At 44.6% G+C, this 24,365-nt stretch overlaps 2 protein-coding genes across 5 annotated transcripts; one reads left to right on the top strand and one right to left on the bottom strand.

Annotated features, from left to right (window-relative positions):
• Positions 1-817: 817 nt before the first annotated feature.
• On the top strand, positions 818-15,244 carry zdbf2 (zinc finger, DBF-type containing 2). The gene is made up of 10 exons (XM_084954267.1): positions 818-908; positions 1,074-1,108; positions 1,214-1,244; positions 1,328-1,424; positions 1,505-1,659; positions 7,449-7,989; positions 8,065-8,181; positions 8,256-8,602; positions 13,565-13,727; positions 13,799-15,244. Exons 2-10 carry the CDS (start codon positions 1,087-1,089, stop codon positions 14,585-14,587), a joined length of 2,262 nt encoding a protein of 753 aa, XP_084810393.1. The 5' UTR covers positions 818-908; positions 1,074-1,086; the 3' UTR covers positions 14,588-15,244.
• On the bottom strand, positions 15,217-23,318 carry dytn (dystrotelin). 4 transcript variants are annotated; one of them, XM_084954271.1, is made up of 15 exons: positions 23,176-23,318; positions 22,135-22,166; positions 21,403-21,477; positions 19,615-19,813; positions 19,414-19,499; positions 19,232-19,311; positions 19,094-19,165; positions 18,860-19,023; positions 18,674-18,785; positions 18,288-18,421; positions 16,509-16,668; positions 16,374-16,420; positions 16,107-16,248; positions 15,604-16,024; positions 15,217-15,341 (listed from the first exon to the last, which is right to left on the bottom strand). In XM_084954271.1, the coding sequence occupies exons 1-15, from the start codon at positions 23,208-23,210 to the stop codon at positions 15,217-15,219; spliced, it is 1,884 nt and encodes a 627-aa protein (XP_084810397.1). In that variant the 5' UTR covers positions 23,211-23,318. The 4 variants fall into 4 exon arrangements, with proteins under 4 accessions (XP_084810397.1, XP_084810398.1, XP_084810394.1 ...); XM_084954272.1 differs by lacking the exon at positions 21,403-21,477; XM_084954268.1 differs by lacking the exons at positions 22,135-22,166; positions 23,176-23,318 and having other exon boundaries at positions 21,403-21,751.
• Positions 23,319-24,365: the final 1,047 nt, after the last annotated feature.

Here is a 24,365-nt window from a genome sequence, read left to right as displayed (position 1 = left end):
ATGGTGTGTAACAGGTCATGTGACCACGAGGCAGGAGTCAAAGGCCTCCTCAGGTACGTCTCTGAGCAGATGAATAGAGCTTCGTGAAGAGCCTCTGACATTCTACTGAAAGACGTCTGTAAACGTTAATGATCAGTTATCAGGGATCAGCTGTGACTCAGCAGGCGATCGTAATCTGAACATCACCTGATCCCAGGTGTTCCGATCATGTACCGTGGTGACGCAGCCAGGTAAGTCCCTGGTGCTGATGCTGTGTTGGTGTGTGTCTGACTGTATATGTGCAGTCAGATGGTTCCCGTGCCAACGGTCTGCTTCTTTAACTTTAAATCAAACAGCTGCTGGCCCCGCCCACGCCAGGCTGACCAAAGTGAGTGACAGAGAATAACAGCCAATGGGAGTACCTCATTCTGCAAGGGGGCGGGTTTACCAGTGTTCTAATTGGCCCGTGAAGCTCAGGTGGGCTGTCCTGTTGGCAGCTGTTAGAAGTGTTCACAGTTAAGAAACAGCTGTTTCAGGCTCTGTGACCTTTAACCTTAATAATTCCAACTCAACAGCCATTTTACCTGTGAGCTGTGACATCACAAACCCTCACTAGGGCTGTACAAGCCCCGTCCTCACACAGCCAGTCACATTACTGAGCTGTGAGTGTGTATGATGCGATAAATAAGCACCCTCAGGTGTTTCCAACCTGGCTGCATAATGGACTGTCTGTGCTGCAGGTTTACCCGGACCAATCAGAGGCTTCCTGTCTCATGATCAGACAGGCCAGTGTGTTCCGCTGACTTCTGACCCATAATCAATCACTTCCCGTTTGTACCTCCAGGCTCATGGACACACTCACCTTACCACTGGTTACAGCATGGAGCACTGTGACTGGAGAGAGAGGTCACTGACTGCACGTCCTCCAGGTGAGTACTGAAACCAGACTCACACACCAGACGTATCACATAGTCCCTCACAAACACACACAACTTCCACTCTGACGCCGCTGCGCCCGTACACGCCGCCATCTATCTATCTACCTGCGTGTGTGCTGACAGCTACAGGTGTGACTCTCACCTGTTTGTTTTCAGATCTCCAGTCAGGATGTCCGACTCCTCTGATGAAGGTAGAACGAACACACACACACACACACACACACACACACACACACACACACACACACACACACACACACAGGTGATATCTGTCTCACACTGTGTGTTTCTTTCAGATGACCAGAGGAAGGCTGAGCCTACCAGCAGGTGAGTGTACCTGTGTAGGAGCGTTCAGCTTCTGTTTCAGAGATAGGTGAGCTCTGTGGTCACATGTGTTGTTTGTGTGACAGGATGTGGGCGGAGCCTCAGCCTGGCCCATCCAGGTGTCAGCCCAGCAGACAGGGTTACTGTGGTTACTGCAGAGTCCTGTACAGGAACCTGGACCAGGTATGCACACACGTCACAGGAGAACCTGAATGTGCCCTTAGGTCATGTGACTCTCTGATCACGTCGTGTGTCTTTTCCAGCACCTGTCCAGTCTCAGACACCTGGATTCAGTCCGGGCGTCCTCCAGAGGCTCAGGGTCCACCTCCTCAGCAAGCGGCAGAAACAGACTGACGCTGCTGGAGCGCTTCCTCCAGGACGTTCTGCAGCACCACCCACATCGCTACGACGACCCCAGGTAACCCACATAGATGCACCTGTGACAGTCTTAACCTGTGTGTTCACATGAAAGGGGCGGAGCTGGCACCATGTGACCAATCTGAAAGGGACATTTCACAGCTCATGTGACAGAGCACGATCCCCGCGAGTGTCACCTGCTACAAACATGACACTATCAGAAGATTAAAACCCTACCAGTGAAATATTCTGAGAATTAATGTCTATGATTGCACACCAGTACTGTCACTGTCAGCTGATTAGACATGTGACCATCCTGTCTCCGTGACAGCGAGCCGGCTAAACAAAAAGAGCTGTTATAAGCTAACATTAGGCCACCTCCTGTTAGGCTCGAGTGTCCTAAAATTACGCTTTCCCTCAGTTTGATTACTTCCTTACATCCTACAACTTTGTTCACTACATGTCCAACAAACTTAGATCTACTTCAAAGACAAATTCATTAATGCAAACTAAAAACAGCTAACAGGATTAAGTGAGCAAAACACTTACCCACGGAAAATTTCAGGATAGCCTCAGTATCGCTGTCAGCAGTGAGCTTCTCTGACTCACATCGTTTTCAGCCTCTTCCAGAGTAAATAAAGGTGGGGGCTTCTCACATAGACAGCTGAGGTAAACGGAGGGAAAAACTCCACAGTGGCTCCAGTAGTAGAAACTCACTGTGGTTATTATGGGGTATATGGGATCTCTCTTGGATGACTGAAATATGTTTGTTTTTCTGTATTTTCAGTCTCACCACCTTTCCTCTCCTTTTATCATCTGTCCGCTGTTACCCTGGTAACAGTGGCCAGAGCTTTGTGACTGGTTTGCCAGACACCAAATATTCTAGCGCAGGGGTAGGCAACCTTTCTGATGGCGAGTGCCATTTAAAATTTCCTCAGAGGTCAGTGTGCCATATGATTGCATTAGCAATCAATTTAATAACGCTCTATATTAACAGTTACACACTATATACAGGGTGGGCCATTTATGTGGATACACCGTAATAACATGGGAATGGTTGGTGATATTAAAGTCCTGTTTGTGGCACATTAGTATATGTGAGGGGGCGAACTCCTCAAGATGGGCGGTGACCATGGTGGCCATTTAGAAGTCGGCCATCTTGGATACAACACACATCACATTTATTGGTAATGTCACAAGAAAAACAATGGCGTGCTTGGTTTCAACGTAACGTAACACGCCATTGTTTTTCTTGTGACATTACCAATAAATGTGATGTGTGTTGTATCCAAGATGGCCGACTTCTAAATGGCCACCATGGTCACCGCCCATCTTGAGGAGTTTGCCCCCTCACATATACTAATGTGCCACAAAAAAGGACTTTAATATCACCAACCATTCCCATGTTGTTACGGTGTATCCATATAAATGGCCCACCCTGTAGAACCACTTTATAGAATCATATTTGTTCGCAGATGTTGGCAGCTATCAGCGAATAGTTATCAGCTATTTTGAAACAAAAAAAGACACTTTTTATCCATAACAAGAACTCCATAACAGCAAATGGACTGTACAACAGAAAATACAAATGCTATATATGGTCTCCTCACAAGAATGATAAGAAAACTAAGCCAATATGGCATGTCTGTTAATACAGAGACACACATGTTAGTGTGATCTCTGGTCTCCCAGACACAGGTCTCCGAGTGTCCAGCATTCAGACGGCTACCTGAGGACTCATGTGAGAGAAAATCTGCTCACACAGATATGTAGAGCCAAATACTGTCAATAAGGCCTCTGCAATGTTCTGAAGACAGTTAAACTTGTCAGGTAGTGATGTCCAGCAGGTGAAAATGCAGCTCCATGAACACGCACAGCTGTGGATTCCAGCTGCTTTGATGTTGCATTAACTGGCATTAACTTAGCCAGTTAATGTGAGACAAATCCAGCTGCTCATTAAAGATTCTGGTTTGATCAGAAAAGAAAACATTGGTCCAAACACCTGAAAGTCCCAAAAACGCATTGTGTCTCGAGTCTACGGATGTATCCGTGTATCTCCGCGGTGCTGATGCTGTGCTGAGCAGAAAGCTCCTGAAGCTTTTGAAGTGTCAGAATGTGGAAAGCTAACAACGTCCCTCTCACCAGTAAGTTATTTTTAGCAGCCCGGGCATTTTGACTAAAGACCGGCCCACCAGGTATTAAAGCCATAAAGCCTTTGAATGAAAACAAACGCTGTTGTGACAGTGATGCACAGTCTTGTTGGTATATGTATGATTTCTATACATTTTACATCAGATAAAAACTTTGGTTGTAAGCTTCAGATAATTATTTAATAACAGCGAGACATTTTAAATGAGAATAAGGAAGTATTTCTTTGTGCCCCCCTTTCCCTGTTAATGCCCTACCTGCCCCCCTGGCAAAACTTTGCTAGACCCGCCCCTGCACAGTTACCAGCTGTCAGCTACATAGAAAAAGATCCTGGTGTTATTTGTCTCTCAGAAACAGTTCATAACTTCAACTCATTCATGTCAAGGTAAACCTGTTTCTCCATCACCTGTTCAGCTCTGATGATTCAGTAAGGACATCTCCTGGTTTCATCTTCATGTTTCCCTCTCACCAGATATCCAAACCGATATCATGACCAGCAGCTTTACAGCTGTGGCTCCAGCAAACATCAGCTGATACTAGAAAGTAATATTAAATAAATTCTAACAACAGCTGATCAAGCTTAAACGTGCTGCTGTTGTTTAGTCCGACATCCGCTGGTTTCCTGTTTCTGGCGCAAAGTGGGCGATAAACAAACAAGAGAGAAAAGCTGATCAGCTGATCATTGATCAGTTTCATGATTAAAGTAGCAACAGGAGAGGGAGGGGAGAGAATGAGAGAAGAAGGCTGTATCCCAATTCAGGGTCTGCAGCCTTAACGGTCCACAAGGGCCACGTACTCAAAGACCGCTAAGGCCGGAAGTGCGAGGCTTGTGAAATGGGACGGTCTAGCCTCCGTCGCGCTGCCCAGGTTGCCTAGCAACCATGATACTAACAGCTGGAAACGTTTCATACAGCTTTGTTTGACAGAAATGAAGGAGAAAATCTTTTGTTCGTTTGTTTGTTTGTTTCTACATGAGCTTTGATCATTCTCTGTAAGATTAAGCTCAGCTATTGAACAGCGTATATTTTAAAGTAAAGGCTTTAAAAAGTTAGTACAAACGTCACTAATGTCACATGACTTTGCCGACATGTGGCCAACAGTAATGTTTTAATGTTCTTCGTTATTAAACATTTGCACATAAATAAGTGACATAATATTCAGTACTTACTTAAAGTTTACTCTTCGGGCGCCCCTCATCCGCCGTTTATTTTCGGCAAAATTATCCACACCCACTGCTGCGCTATGCATTCTGGGATATGTTGGGCCACGAAGTCTACACTGCCACATCCTTGAAATTCAGGGAAATGAAGGATGCATTTGAGGGCTGCATTTCGAGCAGCCTTTGAATTGGGACAGCCTTCGTCGCGTCGCTGTGACGTAATCGGTCTTAAAATGCAGCCTTTAAGGCTGCAGACCCTGAATTGGGATACAGCCGAAGAGGCAGCTGTGGAGCAAAGACAGAATAACTCCACCTTTATGTCTTTTTTCATTCTAGCTGAAGTCCGGGACAAATTGCGTCCCCTCTCAGCTCAACACGAAACACGTAATATTTTCTCTGAATGCGGGCGGATTCCGTCTTTTTACGGGACGGTTGGCAACTCTACTAACTAACCTTATGAATTAAATAAAGTTCAACATCAGTAACATCATAGCACCCACCCAGCTGTATAGAAACTCCGTCATGCTAGCTAGCACGCAGTACGAGTTATTGTAACTGACTGTAAAAAGTCAGCACAGCTAAAATAAACTCCACCTGAACTTGGTTTATATCTGACCCAGATAGACTGCAGGTCATAACTTCTTACCTGAAGTTCAGTTCACCTGACACTGGTGAAATATTAGTGTGTCATGTATTTGTTCACGACATTATTCTTATGGGCAAAAGTATTGATATCATGATGAACAAGGGTGGTGATTCTTATGACTTTGTGTATATAATTTGGCATTTTGTACAAATGTATGCTGATAATACATACATGATATCATTTCATTCATTTCAAAGGTTTATTTGCATGACGCACAAACACAATTGAAAGGTACAAATGTGTTGTGCATGAAACGAATTCAAACGTGGTGCAGATGTGTGTCACAAGTTGATCTGGCTGTAGGCTGTGGCACATGGCCAGAGGTGGCGCTGGTTGATTCGAGTCCATGTTAGTGCACAAAGTAAACTGCTCGCTTTAGTTGTGAAGCAAAAACGCTGAAACCGGAGAAATAAAACGATAACGACGACCAGAGTCTCCCGATCGTTTACTCTTGCTGTCCTGTGAACAACATCGGCGTGGTGTTAATTGTTTGCTGTTTTCGCGATTGCGTCGCGCTTGAGGACATCACCAGGTAAACTCGCCACATTTTTAAACATTTTGTTGTTCAACAGCATCAAGACTGACTGAGTGTGTTTGAGATAACCTTACAAGTGTCACAGATGACACATTTGGCGTTTTTTTTGCTGGTTTTTCGGTAGCAGCTCCTGAAACGCAAGTCTGCCACACATCTGTTCGACCAACGCCAGTTGATCTAAACGCCAGTAGATCTGGAACACCGGCGGCTGCCTCGGGTCTCTCCTCGTCCTGCCTCCGATCGCCCTCATCCACCTGCTGGCCTCCACCACTTGTTAATTTTACTGAATCTGTGGAAGCTCCGCCATGCCACCACCAAACAACTGAGTTATTTTTACACACCGGCCAGCATCTGGCCAATCCACCACCTTTCATTGTTTATACCGTTACAAAAAAAAAAAAAAAAAAAATCATCGGGCCACCGATGGCCAGTCCAGCTATGGCCGTGCCATCAGTTAACCCTTCGCGTGCCAACTGTGGCACGCGTGCCTAGGGTTGCCGACCCCTGTTCCAGCGGATGAGAAAAGAGTCACTCTGAGGCTAACAAAGATTTGAACGTGTACATGAAGCTGAGGATCAGGACAGACCACACAGTGACTAACCTCATGTTGCTGATGGATGATCTCAGATGAAGTTTGGGCTGTTCTCAGTATCTTTTCATTTGCATTTGCCCATCAGGAACTCTCACATAAACTTTTATTGAGGGGGGAAAGTTAGCTGTGTTGCCCAGCTTCACTGTGCTAATGTGTTTATATTACCATAGCTCTGTAGGTATAACACCAATATACCTCGAGGGCCGGTGTCCTGCAGGTTGTAGATCCCACCCTGGGTCTACACAGCTGAATCAAATGATTAGTTCATTACCAGGCCTCTGGAGAACTGCAAGACATGTTGAGGAGGTAATTCAGCCATTTGAATCAGCTGTGTTGGATCACGGACACATCTAAAAACTGGGGGACACCGGCCCTCGAGGCCAGGAGTTGGGGGCCCCTGACCTAGGGTGACTGAAAGTGGTCCACCTTCAGTCACCCTACAAACGTCACTGCTGTTTAGTTTTCTGTCTTCATTTATGGGACTTCTTTTAACTCCCTGCTAACCTCTAGCTACATGAAACTTCATAAATCCTGTTTCTTATGGATCCCTGGAAGTTAGAGTTTACAACAGTCTGCACCCAGAGACTGCTAACGACGCAAGACTTAGGAGGTAGACACCCCAGTAATAAGGGAACTACCTTCATTGTAAATCCACAGTTACCCCTGAAGTTACCTGGATAGGACAGGTAGCTTCAGGGTTTCATAGCGCAGACCTCTGACAACTCAAACAAACCTGTTTATTTACCTGTCCAATTGTTTGTCCGCCTCAGGCCGTCTCACACTGACCTCCCATCAGTTTCCACCCCCCCATTGCCAAAAGCGGAGCTCGATGAAGTCCGTTTGTCCGACGACAGCCGGTCTCAAGGTACCCGGGAATGCCTGCCCAGCTCTGATGACGCTTCCTGTCACCCAGCCCGTCCGATGGAAGAAGATGATGCCTGCAGCCAATCAGGCAACAGAGTGGGCCAGGAGAGGCTGTCTGTACCTATAAGAGAGCAGGACGAAGGCATCATTGATCACACCCACTCTCCTTACCGCAGAGCGCCAGCCTCTCAGTTGGAGACTCCGCCCCCTGTCCATAGGAAAGCCCATAGGAAGACGAACAGGAGGAAAACCAGTGAGTCCTCGTCCTCCTCGCAGCGCCCTGGAGGTCCAGGCCATGGCCCCCGACCCCACCTGATCCCCACAGACCACAGGCCTGGTCCAGGTGAGAGGCCCTGGCTCACCTGGCAGAGGGAGAGGAGGGAGGCCCACAGAGAGGATGCATTCTCCTCAGGCCACACAGACCCTCTGGACCAGACCATCGAGGAGGTTAGTTCCTGTTCCAGTACACTGATGGTTCCCAGGTGGACTTCCTGTCAACCAGTCTCTCTGTTCCACCCGCAGGTGATTCAAAGGTGCTGTTATGGCGCCATTTCCTGCCAAGATGATACAGACAGCTTCCAGCTAAGCCTCCCTGTTTCCATGGAAACACAGAGTGAAGACTGGGACTCGCCTGTGCAGGTACCTGTGGGTCCAGGGAAGAATTGGGCGTGTCCTGACAAGCGCAGACACTGATCACTGATGTCACCTTGCAGGTGGTTTTGCAACGAGCGCGAACTCTCAGTGACACACCTGCGCAGGTGAGTCAGGCGGAGGGGCGGGACCTCTGCCATCTGATGGACGCGCAGGTGGACATGGAAGATAGAGTGTACTCACAGCAGCTGCACTTTGCCCTCCACGGGCCGGGTGACAGGACGGAGGAGGGGTTCTGGACCCTACCCATCGAGGAGGTGAGGCCCGCCCCGGAGCGTATCCCAGAATCCTTCAGGGGGAAGACCTGGACCCAGATCCAGCAGGAGGACGAGGAGAAGGTGGAGAGGCTGGTGAGACAGTTCAGGGGCGGGCGCTTCATCTGCTACTTCGACACAGAGTCCCTCGCCAGGTGAGCCAGAACCTGCCAATATTACAATCCACAGGAAACAAGAAGTCAGCTGAGCTTACATAAAGCTAGTTGAGCTTACCTGACAGGGCTCTAGAGTGTGACCAATTTGGTTGCAAATGCGACCTAATTTCTCAAAGGTGCGACAAAAAAAAATCATAGGTTCAAGTAAAAAAAAAAAAGTCTCCGCAACTCTGAAAGTCTCTGTGTGGCCAACAACAGACAACATTATGCCCATATCGTGGTCCAAACCAATCAGAGATAGTCAAGGTCGGGACCTCTCAGGTGCCCATGCACAAGGTAAGATGTTCAGATATTGAGATGTTCAGTTCAAAACCTTTGAGACACTTAATTTTGACTTTCTTTTAATTTTATATATCTATATAAGATATTTTAAGTTTAAATTTCAGCTCAGTGAAGCACTTTAAGCACAAGAACTTTTTCTGTACCGTATTTTTAGGACTTTAAAGCACACTTAAAATCCTTTAATTTCCTCAAACGTGTGCCTTATGCATGAATTCTGGTTGTGCTTACTGACCACAAAACGATTTTATGTACACAGCGCTCAAAAATCTGTCAAAATGGTTCAGTATCTCTTTGGTAAGCTATGAAGCCGCACCGCTTGATAGATTGTTGGAGCACAGCTGCTACCACAGTCAGGAGCCTCGTGTAGTAATACGTACTGTGCTTCAGCATAATATTACCGTATTGTGTGTGTGTAAGGACCCCAAAATGGCTCCTGTTAAGAGACATGCTTACGACGTGGATTTCAAACTCTTATCAGTCACGCGGGAATAGAGCAGCTGAGAGAGAATTCAACATTAATGAATCAATGATACAGAAGTAGAGGAAGCAAGAAGAATGAGTTGAGTAAAGTTTATTAAAGACTTATCTGACTGTTTGGTTTCGCTTAATGCGCCTTATAAACCCGTGCACCTTATTCAATTCAATTCAATTCAATTTTATTTATATAGCGCCAAATCACAACAAAAGTCGCCTCAAGGCGCTTCATAGATACAGAGAAAAACCCAACAATCATATGACCCCCTATGAGCAAGCACTTTGGCGACAGTGGGAAGGAAAAACTCCCTTTTAACAGGAAGAAACCTCCGGCAGAACCAGGCTCAGGGAGGGGCGGGGCCATCTGCTGCGACCGGTTGGGGTGAGAGAAGGAAGACAGGATAAAAGACATGCTGTGGAAGAGAGACAGAGGTTAATAACAGATATGATTCAATGCAGAGAGGTCTATTAATACATAGTGAGTGAGAAAGGTGACTGGAAAGGAAAAACTCAATGCATCATGGGAATCCCCCGGCAGCCTACGTCTATTCCAGCATAACTAAGGGAGGATTCAGGGTCACCTGGTCCAGCCCTAACTATATGCTTTAGCAAAAAGGAAAGTTTGAAGCCTAATCTTAAAAGTAGAGATAGTTTCTGTCTCCCGAATCCAAACTGGAAGCTGGTTCCACAGAAGAGGGGCCTGAAAACTGAAGGCTCTGCCTCCCATTCTACTTTAAATACTCTAGGAACAACAAGTAGGCCTGCAGAGCGAGAGCGAAGTGCTCTAATAGGGTGATATGGTACTACAAGGTCATTAAGATAAGATGGGGCCTGATTATTTAAGACCTTGTATGTGAGGAGCAGGATTTTGAATTCAATTCTGGACTTAACAGGAAGCCAATGAAGGGAAGCCAAAACAGGAGAAATCTGCTCTCTCTTTCTAGTCCCTGTCAGGACTCTTGCTGCAGCATTTTGGATTAGCTGAAGGCTTTTCAGTGAGTTTTTTGGACATCCTGATAATAATGAATTACAGTAGTCCAGCCTGGAAGTAATAAATGCATGAACTAGTTTTTCAGCGTCACTCTGAGACAGGATATTTCTAATTTTAGAGATGTTGCGCAAATGGAAGAAAGCAGTCTTACATATTTGTTTAATATGTGCGTTGAAGGACATGTCCTGGTCAAAAATGACTCCAAGGTTCCTCACAGCGTTACTGGAGGCCAAGGTAATGCCATCCAGAGTATGAATCTGGTTAGATACCATATTTCTAAGATTTTCAGGGCCGAGTACAATAACCTCAGTTTTATCTGAATTAAGAAGCAGAAAGTTAGCGGCCATCCAGGTCTTTATGTCTTTAAGACATTCCTGCAGTTTAACTAATTGGTGTGTGTTATCTGGCTTCATGGACAGATAGAGCTGGGTGTCATCTGCATAGCAGTGAAAATGTTTGCTATGTCTTCTAATGATGCTGCCTAAGGGAAGCATGTATAATGTAAACAGAATTGGTCCTAGCACTGAACCCTGTGGAACTCCATAATTAACCTCAGTGTGTGAAGAGGACTCTCCATTTACATGCACAAATTGGAGTCTATTAGATAGATATGATACAAACCACTGCAGTGCAGTACCTGTAATACCTACAGCATGTTCTAATCGCTCTAATAGGATATTATGGTCGACAGTATCGAACGCTGCACTGAGGTCTAGCAGGACAAGCACAGAGATGAGTCCACTGTCAGAGGCCATAAGAAGATCATTTGTAACCTTCACTAAAGCTGTTTCTGTGCTGTGATGAGCTCTGAAACCTGACTGAAACTCTTCAAATAAACCATTCCTCTGCAGATGATCTGTTAGCTGTTTGACAACTACTCTTTCAAGGATTTTTGATATGAAAGGAAGGTTGGAGATTGGCCTATAATTAGCTAAGACTGCTGGGTCTAGAGATGCTTTTTGAGTAAAGGTTTAACTACAGCCAGCTTGAAGGCCTGTGGTACATAGCCGACCATTAGAGATAGGTTGATCATATTTAAGATTGAAGCATTAATTAATGGCAGGACTTCTTTGAGCAGTTTTGTAGGAATGGGGTCTAAAAGACACGTTGATGGTTTGGAGGAAGTAATTATTGAAGTTAACTCAGAAAGATCAATTGGAGAAAAAGAGTCTAACTTAACATCAATGGTACTAAGAGTAGCTGTAGATAATATTACATCTGTGGGATGATTACTAGTAATTTTTTCTCTAATGATAAAAATTTTATTTGTGAAGAAGTTCATGAAGTCATTACTAGTTAACGTTAAAGGGATGGTTGGCTCAACAGAGCTCTGACTGTTTGTCAGCCTGGCTACAGTGCTGAAGAGAAACCTGGGGTTGTTCTTATTTTCTTCAATCAGTGATGAATAGTAAGATGTTCTGGCTTTGCGGAGGGCTTTCTTATAAAGCAGCAAACTATTTCTCCAGGCTAAATGATGATCCTCTAAATTTGTGACAAGCCATTTCCTCTCCAGATTACGAGTCATCTGCTTTAGGGTACGTGTTTGAGAATTATACCACGGAGTCAGGTACTTCTGATTAGAGACCTTAGTTTTCACTGGAGCTACAGTATCCAGAGTCGTACGTAGTGAGGAGGTGAAATTATTAACAAGATAATCGACCTCTGTTGGGGTAGCGTTCAGATAGCTGCTCTGCTCTGTGTTGGTACAGGGCATTGAAGATGATAACAGTGGGTGGATTATATTCTTAAACTTAGTTACAGCGCTTTCAGAAAGACATCTACTTTGATAAAATCTACTCTCCACCGCTGTGTAATCAATTATTGTAAATGTAAATGTTATCAGGAAATGATCAGACAGGAGAGGGTTTTCAGGAAACACTGTTAAATGTTCAGTTTCTATGCCATATGTTAAAACAAGATCTAGAGTGTGATTAAAGTGGTGGGTGGGTTCTTTTACATTTTGAGAGAAGCCAATTGAGTCTAATAACAGACTAAATGCCGTGTTGAGGCTGTCATTTTTAGCATCTACATGGATGTTAAAATCACCCACAATAATTATTTTATTTGAGCTCAGAACTAAATTAGATATAAAGTCTGAGAAATCAGACAGAAACTCTGTGTAAGGCCCAGGTGGACGATAGATGATAACAAGTAAGACTGGTTTCTGAGTTTCACAGCTGGGGTGGACAATGTTAAGCATCAGGCTTTCAAATGAATTAAAAGTCTGTCTTGGTCTTTCATTAATTAATAGGCTGGTGTGAAAAATTGCTGCCACACCGCCCCCTCGGCCTGTGCTTCGAGGTTTCTGGTAGTTAGAATGACTCGGGGGTGTTGATTCATTTAAACTAACATAATCATCCTGCTGCAACCAGGTTTCTGTAAGGCAGAGTAAATCAATTTGTTGATCAATTATTAAGTCATGTACTAACAGAGACTTGGAGGAGAGAGACCTAATATTTAATAATCCACATTTCACTGTTTTACTCTTTAGTTCAGATGTGGATACTGTACTGTTCTTTCTTTGTAATTGTTTATGTTTAAGTTGTTTGTTGCTGGTTTTTAGTTTGTTTTTTGTCTTTTTGGAAGCTGACACAGTCTCTATGGAGATGGGTTTTTGGGGGGGTAGCAGGAGGAGAGAAGCTGCAGAGAGGCGTGTAAGACTGCAACTCTGCTTCCTGGTCCCAACTCTGGATAGTCATATTTTATGACTTATGGTCTGAAAAATACGGTAACTTATCTTTCTTGTAGAAATGTGCTCCAGATAAAGAACTTTGTGTTGACAAGATTGTTAGTTAATCACTTACAAATCAATATTGTCTGTATGGACAGCAATTAAAAACAAAGTGAACATGTAAAGCTGCGGCGTTAAGCGATGTGGTTGAAAAATTTGTGTGCACGTAACTTTTGTTACTTTTGTTACTTTTGTTGTTAGGTGCACCAGTGCAGCCATGGCAAAACGTTAGTCTAGAGACCTGCCTGAGTCTCCTTAAGTTTGCAGTTTGAGTTAGGTAGTAAAAGGAGCCAATAACATCCTGGTTAAAGATATCCTGGATTAAGATACTTCAGGTATAAGAACTGAAGTGGTCGCTGTCACGCAACTTTTCCACTAAAACGAGGTTTTTATTCTGCGGGTAATCCATGTTCAGGTCGTAAATCACACCCATGACTCTCTCTGCTGATGTCATCAAACTCAGGTATGGTAGGCGGAGCCAGAAAATGAAGGGGGATGCTGAACCCGAGGAGGTGGAGCCAGATGCAGGTATGCTACCCCTGCTGGACCCAGACGAGGGGGACTATGTGTATATGAGGAGAAGGAGGGGAAGGAGGCGGAGCTTCAGACTGGCATCAAGGTGTCAGGTGAGTCGTGTGACTTAGAGCGCTGTCAGTTCCTGCAAAAGAACAAGGTCTCACCTGCACTGTTCCTGCAGGTGGTGAAGGTCAGTCACAGCACTCAGACAGTCCGATTGGTCGTTCCCGCCGTGCATCAGCTATCCCCTGAGGCCCCACCCATCGACTACCCACAAGCCAATCCAGAGGCAGCTGAGAGGACACCTCTGCCGACGTGGCGTTCTCTCCCTTCGTCGTACTCCAGCATCATCACACCTGTACAGCCACGCACTTCGCTGGTCTACCTACTCTCCTCCCCATCAGCCTCCGCCCCCACCCGCGTGTCTGCGTTAGGCTCCACCCACAAACGCTGCAGAAAGAAACGGCGCCCGCTGGAGCAGCAGGGGTTAAAGGTCAAATACAAACGACTTCCTGTCCGGTTCTACGACCCCGCCTCCAACCGTATCCTCAAGAACCCACCCAGAGGCCTCCTGCGGCGCAGAGGCTCCACCCCCTCTGGGCCGCCTCCGCCCTGTGTTCGTCAGCTGTTCAGGAGTCTGAGCCCGGACCTGAACACCGATAGAACGCCCACAGAGGTCAAAGGTCACAGCAGCAGCCTTTTGCTAAGCACGCTAAGCAGGGACTCTGCTCAGTCCGACATAACTCAGGCTCCGCCCCTCAACAGGCTGTCAGAGAGCAGAAGAGGGGCTAGAAGGGAGAGGGCACTCCCCCCACCCTCCCAGATACAAACCAGGGGTCAGGCCACACCCCTTCACCCAAGGAGGGAGGGGCTGCGCCGGGCTGGACCCGGCAGGAAACCCCCAATCTCTGCAGGCCCCGCCCCCTTACTGTCATCACGCCGGAGGAGGGGCCGCAGGTCGCGGCGATAGCTGATTTTCAAAATGAAAGTCTTATTTTTCATGAAACCTGATGGTGCTGGTTATTGATGGGTTATTGATCAGTTATTCTTGGATAATGTAGCCTTTAATTAGGCTGTTAGAAGCGTATGGAAGCCTGCTGGTGCCAATTTTAAAATGAAAACTGAATCCATTTATCATTTTTACTGTGTTTGTAGTACGACTTGCCTGTCACTCACCTGTCCAGGTGTGTTTTAAATGCCAGGTTTGTTTTGGCCATAATGATGTTTTCAAATCTGATTGTTTTAAAATGTTAATTTTTAAAGTTAAAAATCTAAATTTAAAGTTTAATCGGTCCATTTTGAAGAGCTTTTATTGTTTTAAAATAATTTTTTTAAAGTTTTATTTGGGAAGCATTTGAGTAAAAGTTATGAATGGATTTTATTTATTGTGTGTAAACAAAATTCGGATGAAATGTTAAAAAATATGACAAAAGAAATTTTATGTTTTATTTAAATTCATGTTTGTAAAACATCACATGAAACATGATGACTTGATGATGATCCTGGCAGCTTCACGTCTCCATAGAAACACGTTATGTTTTGGTAACTTTTCTACAGGTGAACTTTGATACTTTTTGTATCTGTGCATTTATTTAATGTTTAAATAAAGTTTTCTAAGCTGGACGAATCAGCTGGTGAGTTTGTTTCCATAGCGTCGACCAGGTGGAGCATCGAGTCTCCCACCTGCTCTGCAGCCTGCAGAAGCTCCGCCCTCGTCCTCTCACCTGGACACAGAGTTAGAAACATGATGTAACATTAATTTTAGTGTTTGAAGGACAAAGTTATCAAAGAGATGAAGAAGAAAGGACTTGTGCTAATTGGCTTGGCAAAGAGACTGAGCTGGAAAGGATATGCAGCAGGTGTAAATGATGCACTGACTGTTACAGGTACTGACTGTCAGGTGTGTGCTCACCTGACAGGTGAGTCTGACCTCAGGCAGTCATTTCCGTTTCCTTCTGCAGTCTCAGTCACCTGTCTGTGCCTCACCTGTCTGAGTCCACCTGTGTGTCTCCAGCGCAGCCTTCAGTCGTTCTACAGTCCCCTGCAGCAGCGTCTCTGAACTACGTGGCCCATGTTCCTCCTCTTCTTCAGACAGACTGTTTCGTTCTCCTTGTAGCTCCGCCTCCTCAGGGCCATGCTGTAGCTCTACTGGATGATGTGGAGACATGCGACCTGCAGACTCCTCCTCACGGTCTCCATCAGGTGAGGGAGGTGAGCCCTGGTGGATTGTGGGAGATGTTTGAGTTTGAAGTTCTTCCTGGCTCCACTCATCCTCTATCTCCTCTTCCTCCTCTGTGCTTTTCAGAGTGTCAGAAGTTGGCGTGATGGTTCCTCTTTCTGTGTTCTCCGTGTTGGCACTGTTTGGCATGTTGCTGGCGTGTTGTTGAGCCTCCATCTTGTTCAGAGCCTGAAGAACAACATTTTCAGCTACAATTCCTAGGAGGCACCTCAGCAGTCATCAGCCAACCACTCCGCCCACATCCACTCACCTGTGTGAGCATGCCCTGCAGCTGGGCATTGTACCGCGTCAATGTTTCCACGGTAACTTCCATCTCAGAGCACCTTTCCTCCAGGATGCCCTGCTCGGATTGGACAGTGAGCCGAAACGTTTGGAGCTCCTGCTCCAACAGCCTGATGGGGAAAAACAAACAAACAACATAAGGTAGCAAACTAAAACAAAACAAGATAAAAAGAAACAAACAAACATAAACACGAGGCTGATAAAACCATCTGGCTCCGTTTTTCTTTGTTCTCACCATCGGTCCCTCTGTAGGTTCTTCACGTCTGTCAGCAACGCCACTGTCTTCAACGCCAAACACACACAGTCACATGACTGTTGCTATTACATAATTTTTATGACCTCACAGTACACAGTGAGTTCATCACGTCACCTGCTGACTGGACGTGTCCTCATTCATCTGCAGAGATTTACACGAAGAAGAGCAGTGAGGAGGAGGAGCCTCTGAGGCGCCATGTGAAACACCCCTCTCAGAGGAGGGGCTGTGAGACGAGCCAGCCAATTGTGTTGAGGCATCAGAAGCAGGTGGTGCTCTGAGGGGAAAAGAAATGTAATTATAACTAGAAAGTGCATTTTCTGAAGAAACTGCAGTGTGAATGCTTGAATCTGAATGTATGCACTGAAATGAATTAATTGCTGAATTTTAAGTTACAAATGTTGAATGAGATGAAAAATACAGAAATTTGCACCTGAAAACAAAAGTGCTGAACTGCTAAAAACTGACAACCACAGAGAAGAAGTTGGAAAATAGCTGAAAATGTTTTAAATGTAAATTAGAAAAACCTAAGAAATGAGAAAAGAAAATTTAGAGTCAGAAAACATCTGAATGAATATTAAAAGTTCATATACTTTGAATCACTGAATGACTAAAATGTGATCCCTCCACTTGGATCCACACAGTTTAAAAAGTTGGCATTTCTGAGCTTTCAAAGACATTGTGTTGGAAAGAGAACAACGATGGCGACGTTTTGAGGGTAAAATGATGGCTGTAGAGCAAACACTGTGGACACAGCAGCAGTTGAAAGAGAAGTGTTTAAGATGAATCTTGGCACAGTGGCAGGCAGAGCTCGTTAAGCAGGCAGGTGTGAGCCTGGTTGCTATAGTGACTGCACCCAATGGCTCCATACACACGGACACAGACATGCACCTCACTTTTGCTGCTTAAAATGAACAGAAAAGTCAAGCCGAAACAAATCGTTCCCAAATGAAAAGTACAAGTCGTATTGACGAAATTCTTTCACCGTGAGCGCCAGCAATGTCTAGTCTACTGAATTCTCAGTTTTCATGCCTGTGGAGTTTATTATATGGACGTGGTGACAGTGGAAAGACACCATGCTCTTCTGATTTTCAAACGAACCTTCTGAGCCATTTTAACATTAGAGTCTATGGAAGAGTTGGAGGGAGGAGGCTGTGCATTGGTGACATTTATGAAAGAACCATAACACCTAGTACAATAGTAAACACATTGGATGAAAGAGGACAACGATGGCTACGTTTTGAGGGTAAAATGATGGCTGTAGACCAAACGCTGTGGACACAGCAGCAGTTTTAAAAAAGATTTTAAGATTAATTTTTTTGCTCCTCTCACTCTAGCAGTTGAGCTGTCTCACTCTAGCCCCAACATTCCGTCCCATACACACCCATTATAAACTCTGAAACGGGTGAAAAAACATCATGAAACTTAAACTGGAACTGAAGAAAAAGTATAATAGATATTGAAAAGATAAATACAAGTTGAATAGTTGAATGTCTTGTCTTCGTTTTAAAGTTTTAATGGTGACTCTATGTCAATGTATGTGGAAGTAGATACAGTTTAAAGAAGAGGAAGTTGAATGAGAATTTGAAGGGTCTCTCCATTGAAATACATGGGAAATTTTTGTTGAAAAAACTTGAATAAAATTAAAAATATAAATGTTAAAAATGAGAAAAATAGAAGCAGTCATGTCCAAAAGAAGAGAAATCTAATGGTGTTTGAATGGTTTTTCTAAGTTGAACGGTTTTGAAGGAGATAGAGTACAAAAAACGTACGGAATAGATAATAAAATAGAAGAATAAAGATTACAACAACAATACTGTGAATGCTTTTACAAGCATTCACACTAATAAGATACCTAACGAGGGGGGTCGTATTATGAAAGGGTTATTTTCACACCTGTTCTCCGTCTCGCTTGGCTCCTCCCACATTAGGACCCTCTTCCAATTAGCTTCTCTCTGAGTGTGTCGCCGTGGCAGCAAGGTGTGATGAGCACTGCGCACCAACGAGGTTAGAGACTCTCTCCAGGTGGGCTGGTATAGAATGACAACTGAACTGAACAGGTTATTACTTCTTCTACAAGCGTTACCCCTCCATGTGCACCTGTGGGGATTTACCCCTCGCTTCCTCTCTGCGTCCTCTTACCTGTCAGGCTTTCACCTATTACTCCTGTTACCTTTGTTTCCTGTCACCTGTTCCTCTTACCTGTACTGTTAAATGAGTTCTTACCTGTGCCCCCTGATACCTGTTCTGTTCCCTGTGCTTCCGGTTACGTGTGTTCTTACCTGCTTGCAGAACTCGAGCACTGGATGGTGGGTTTTGTGTTTCCTGGTCTGGCGGTCAGTCAGGAAGCAGCTCTGACACACATGGACGTTCACACACTTCATACATCGATACCTGAATACACAGGTAAATCTTCGTCACACATCTGGACCGTGTTTATCCAGTTTCCAGTTTAAAATGTACATCACCTGAGCCCAGTGAAGGGGCGGGTCTTACAGATGTGACAGCGAACGTTGTGCTGGACGCTCTGACTGGCTGACAGCCGGTACAGAGTGGATAACCATACCAACAGGCATGGCTCACTCTGCAGCCATGACAACAGATGATGCTTGCTCACCGTTGAGGTCAACACCTATAAACACACACAACATGTTAACCATGGCGATGGCCAATCACAGCCAGGTGTGCGTTTGTGTTCTCACCCCTTTAAAACACGACTGAACCGCCGCCTCCAAATCGTCAAACACGACTTCCTCCTGAACTGCCGCAGGAACCTGAAAACACATGTTACAGAGAGCAGCAGCAGAGGCATGTTGGGAAATGTAGTGTGAGCTTTTTACCTGGATGAGGTCCATCAGCAAACACCTGAGTCCAGGCTTGCTGATGGATCCTGAAGGGGTTGTCGAGACCTGCAGCAGACCTGAAAACACCCGAGCTTTATTCTACAGGGCTGTGCATTTTATTGTGAAGGGCTGTGCATTTTATTGTGAAGGCCTGTTATAGAGCAGTGTATCGTCCTCACCTCTGTACTTTAGCAGCAGGTTATCCGAGGACAGAGCGATCAGAGCGGTTTGAAGAGAGCGAGCTGAAACTTCATCGGACTGACTGCTGCAGCACATACACACACACACACACACACACACACAGATTGTTACTCTGACTGGGTGCAGTCCTGTTAGTACTATGAGCACTACAAGTAATGTGATACTGTGAGTACACTGACCGGTCAAACAACCTGAACATCAGACTGCATGTCTCCTCGGTAGCTGCTGCAGTCACATGAACTGGCACGTCCTGTGATGCGCTGTGGAACATCCTGTTCAGAGCGCAGGTCACTTCCTGTCTGCTCATTGCGACGTCACGCTGAGCTCCACCCCCCGAGTGGAGAGCCGCTGTGACATGTCGCACCAACACGGTGTCCACTAGAAACAGACAGCGATGTCACCGTAACATCTGAACATGTACAGGTCAGAGGTGAGCTCATGAAGTCAGCTGACTCTCAGGGCATACGTGCCAACCCTTCCGATTTTACTGGGAGAATCCCGAATTTCAGTGCCCCTCCCGAAAATCTCCCGGAGCCACCATTCTCCCGAATTTCTCCTGATTTTCCACCAAAACAAAATGAAAACAAAAATGAAAAACCATATCCCTGAATTCATAGCGCGGCCCAGCCAATTCCAGTTTCCAACAATGGTGAAATGGTAAATGGACCGGCTTATATAGCGCTTTTCTACTCATCTGAGCACTCAAAGCGCTTTACACAACTAGTGCATTCACCCATTCACACAAGCACATCTTTCTAAGTGCTTCATAGCTAACATTCACACACATTCATGCATTCATACTCCGATGGATGCATCGGAGAGCAATTTGGGGTTAGTATCTTGCCCAAGGATATTTGGCACGGAATCGAACCACCAACCTTCCGATCAGTGGATGACCTGCTCTACCACCTGAGCTACAGCCACCCCGCCAATGGCGGCAGCTACTTAGTTTTAACATTACTCTTACTCTTATTACTCTTTCTGGGTTGCAAAATAAACTTTTAGCATATTTTCAGGTGAGAATGTAGCTGTGTAAATTTCAAATATCTAAGCCGGCGAGAACAGTAAACTCCCGGCAGATCGTTTTCAAACCCCAGCGGTCTTTCGCTACTCAGGTTAAACGTGATATATAAGGCACACAGATAACCTAAAAATGTTATTGTTTGACTTTTTTCAGTGTTTTATTTGTTCCTGAGTAAATCGGTTTGGTTGAGATTAAAGTTATTAGATTAGATTAAATAAAACTTTATTAATCCCTCGGGAGGGTTCCTCTCAGGGTTTTCACACAGCTGAATAAACGTCAAACAGAAAACTGATGAAAAAGAAGCGTGAGATGGTCGAGAATTTATGTCAGCGTCCGGTTATATTTAGATAGCAAGGAGCAGAAGGCAGAGTTTCACTCCACTGAGAAAGCTCGTGACATAATTTTGAGGGCTAGACCGTCACAGTTGCTCACTTCTGGCCTACCCAGCTTTCAGAGGACCCGGCCCACTTAGACCACGAAGGCCGGGTTCTCAGGTGGATGCAGCCTCTGAATTTGGACAGCCCCGGCTGGGGGACAGTAATAACTTACTTTAAATACAATTTTAAATAAGTAAACACTGTAAAATTCAAGTTTTCTGTATATGTATACCTAACCTCCCCCCCTTATTGAATGTCTCCCTAATTCTCAGGTCTCAAGGTTGGCAAGTATGTCTCAGGGTCAGTGTTAGAGCTGAACATCTGACTGTACAAGAGTACACGCAGTGCTACACAGAGTACATTAAGTGTACTGCAGTATATGTACAGTACTCTGTGTACCAAATGTACTGCAGTACATTTGCTACACAGAGTACATTTAGTGTACTGCAGTACATGTGCTACACAGAGTACATTAAGTGTACTGCAGTACATGTGCTACACAGAGTACAGTGCATGTAGTGCAGTACATGTGGTACAGAGAATACACTCAGTGCACTGTTACCCACGGCAACAGAGTCTCTGCAGAGCCTGGAGCTTCATGGCAGTTCTGTAGCCCGATGGACAGATTTGATTGAAACTCTCTGATAAACAGGAAGCAAACATTTGTAAACACAGGGGAACATAAACATCTGGAAACACTGGGGAACATAAACATCTGGAAACACTGGGGAACATAAACATCTGGAAACACTGGGGAACATAAACATCTGGAAACACTGGGGAACATAAACATCTGGAAACACTGGTGAACATAAACATTTGTGTGAACTTCATCGTCTCTGTGTCAATGCTCAGGTTCATGTACATCAGGCTTCATTTTCTTCTTACTCTTTGTACATATATGTATTGTTTGTGTGTACAAATACATGAAAGTAAGCCGTTTGTAGTGAAGATGTTTGAGTCTTATGATGACCATCAGCACTGTCAAAGGATCTCATTCAGACTGCTATCAGAGCTCCTCCATCCTCGCTGAACTCAAACTCACCTGTCAGGCAGCACTCAGGGATCATCTTACACAAACACCCTGCTCTGAATATGTAATTGAAGACAGTGTGACACTTTACTTTCAGGATAATGATCTTAACGAACAGAACAAAGAACAGACATATTTCTATTCTGTCTCTATTTGCTTTCTGTTTGCTGTCACCTCCTCACACACAGGCATTTGTTTTTTAAACATGTAGTTGAACCTGAGCTCAGCGGGTTTCAGGTTTCACTGAACAGTGAGGCGATCTTACCGATGGAGTCTGGATCCATGATGAGACTCAGTCTGAAACACAGAATAAGCTCATTGTTGATCAGTGAGCAGCTCTTCGTGTTTCATTCAGAACATGATTATTGCCAGTGATTAATGATTGATCATGATTAAAGTTACAGTTTAATTCAACAGAGAAAAGAAACTTTAGTAACTTCAGTGTGTTTTAAAGTGCTGACTGTTTGTTTAGTTTCATGAATAATACTTTAAGTCATTCATGAATTTATATGTTTTATGAAGTTCATAGAGACTCAGACTTACTAACCTCTAACTAAAAGGCTGTTCCAAAGTATTCACATTACATCCATCAGTAATCAGATTACAGGTATGTGGTTACTGTGTTACAGAGGTTCAGTTATATTTGCGCACTGGGGGGATAGAAATAAATAAATAAAAACAGAGCAAACAAACTTGTGTTTCAGATGGGTGGAGATGTGAGAATCATCAGTGCCACCGAGCAGGCAAGGAAACTCTGCAGAACTCAAACTACTAAAGTTTTGATCATTCAAATATCATCACAATACTTAAACAGATGAGTTCTAACACTGCTGTCTTCCATGTTTCCTCTCTGATCATCCTCACTGGATTACTGCAAAACTGTACTGCACATGCTGTGAATAGAAAGCACAGAGTTCATGCTGCTCTGCTGTGTCGTGGTGTTTATGGAGATGTGAGGTCAGAGTGATGCTCACATTAGTTATAGATTATGAAACAAAAACAGTGACACTCGGTCAGGAACTCGTCAAGGAATGAGCGCAGATCTGAAATCCTCTCATGATTTCAACACCAGAATAAACCGAGGATCAGACTTTGGGCTCAGCAGGAGGAGTAGACAGGAAGCAGGTCACTGACCATGGTAACTGAGTCAGACTAGGCTAACCCTGCTCCTGGAGCAGCACAGATACTCTGGACTGTGGTGGACTCTTGTCTCGTCCATGAGGAGGAGGAGGAGGAAGAGAGTTTGTCAGTGAGAACCATAGAAACAAAGACACAGACAGTAGAGTCTAAGTAGACACAGACTCACCTCCGTTCACTCTGTCCCAGTTGAAACCCAAGCATTTGCTGCTGAAGACACAAAGTGAAGCTGCTGAAAGATGGATGAAGGTTTCAGGTGTCAGCACACCTGCTAATCACCTGCTGCCTGTGGACCAATCCGCAGCCAGCAGAGTGTGACATCAGCTGCTTGCCAGAGCTTCATGATTTATTTAATCTCCGACTAACGATTCCCAGCCAGTCACAGCTTTAGTCATGCATTCTGAGCTTCTGACATGAGAGGGCGCCAAAACCCAGCCATCAGCCTTTGGTGAAGCTCAGAGACATTTATGAATGTCTGCCAGAGAAACTGAGAAGAAGAGCTTCAGCTGAGTTTGTCAGGGCCAGTGGCGGTCCTAGCCTGTTTGGCACCCCGGGCGAACACTCCCTCTGCCCCCCCCCCCTCTCCACACACACACACACACACACACACACACAAAACATATTAAGGATTGTACATTAACATAAAACTGTTGTCGGAACCAGACTGAATTTCACCAGATAAACACACATATGAAGCGAGAAAGAGTGTGATTTGAATGCAAACGGCTACCAAACAGCCATCATAATTCATCATACAATGAGAACAGGACAAATCAACAACTGACAATGACTAATTCATATTAAAATCTGTAACATAATGTATTGTTTGGAGTTTAGTCTGTTACTGTTACTATTTTTACCATTTCTTCTTGGAGCAACTGTAACTCACATAATTTCCTTAGGGATTAATAAAGTATTCTGATTCTGATTGTTTCAGGATACACAACCTGCCATTATCCAATCACACATCTGGTTACCTGTATCTGTTGCTCGTTTCTCCTCCTCTTCTTTTTTATTTTTTCTAAACTGAGCTCCTGATGGCTTTGAAAGTTTCTTATCCATCTTCTATTGGTTTTAATTTTGCACTCCAGTATGAACACAAATCCCCCAAATCGAGGATCACCACAACATAACCTAACACACCTACATAAAGGGTAAATTAAGCACATACTAAGTCCTTAGTAGTGCTTGCTAAAGTGTGTCATTATTATAAAGTGACTTTAACAGTCAGGTTGAAACAATAAAAAGCCTGATAGAAAACCATTTCTAATATGAAACTTGATGTCTTCACATTCAACTGTTGATCCAACAATATAACTGTATTTCATTAAATATATTTGTAACCCAGAGTAAAATCCT

Source organism: Perissodus microlepis, chromosome 15 (assembly GCF_051167445.1).
Source record: "Perissodus microlepis isolate ML-2025 ecotype Zambia chromosome 15, ASM5116744v1, whole genome shotgun sequence".
Classification (NCBI taxonomy): Eukaryota; Metazoa; Chordata; class Actinopteri; order Cichliformes; family Cichlidae; genus Perissodus; species Perissodus microlepis.
This window is presented reverse-complemented; position numbering and strand designations above follow the sequence as displayed.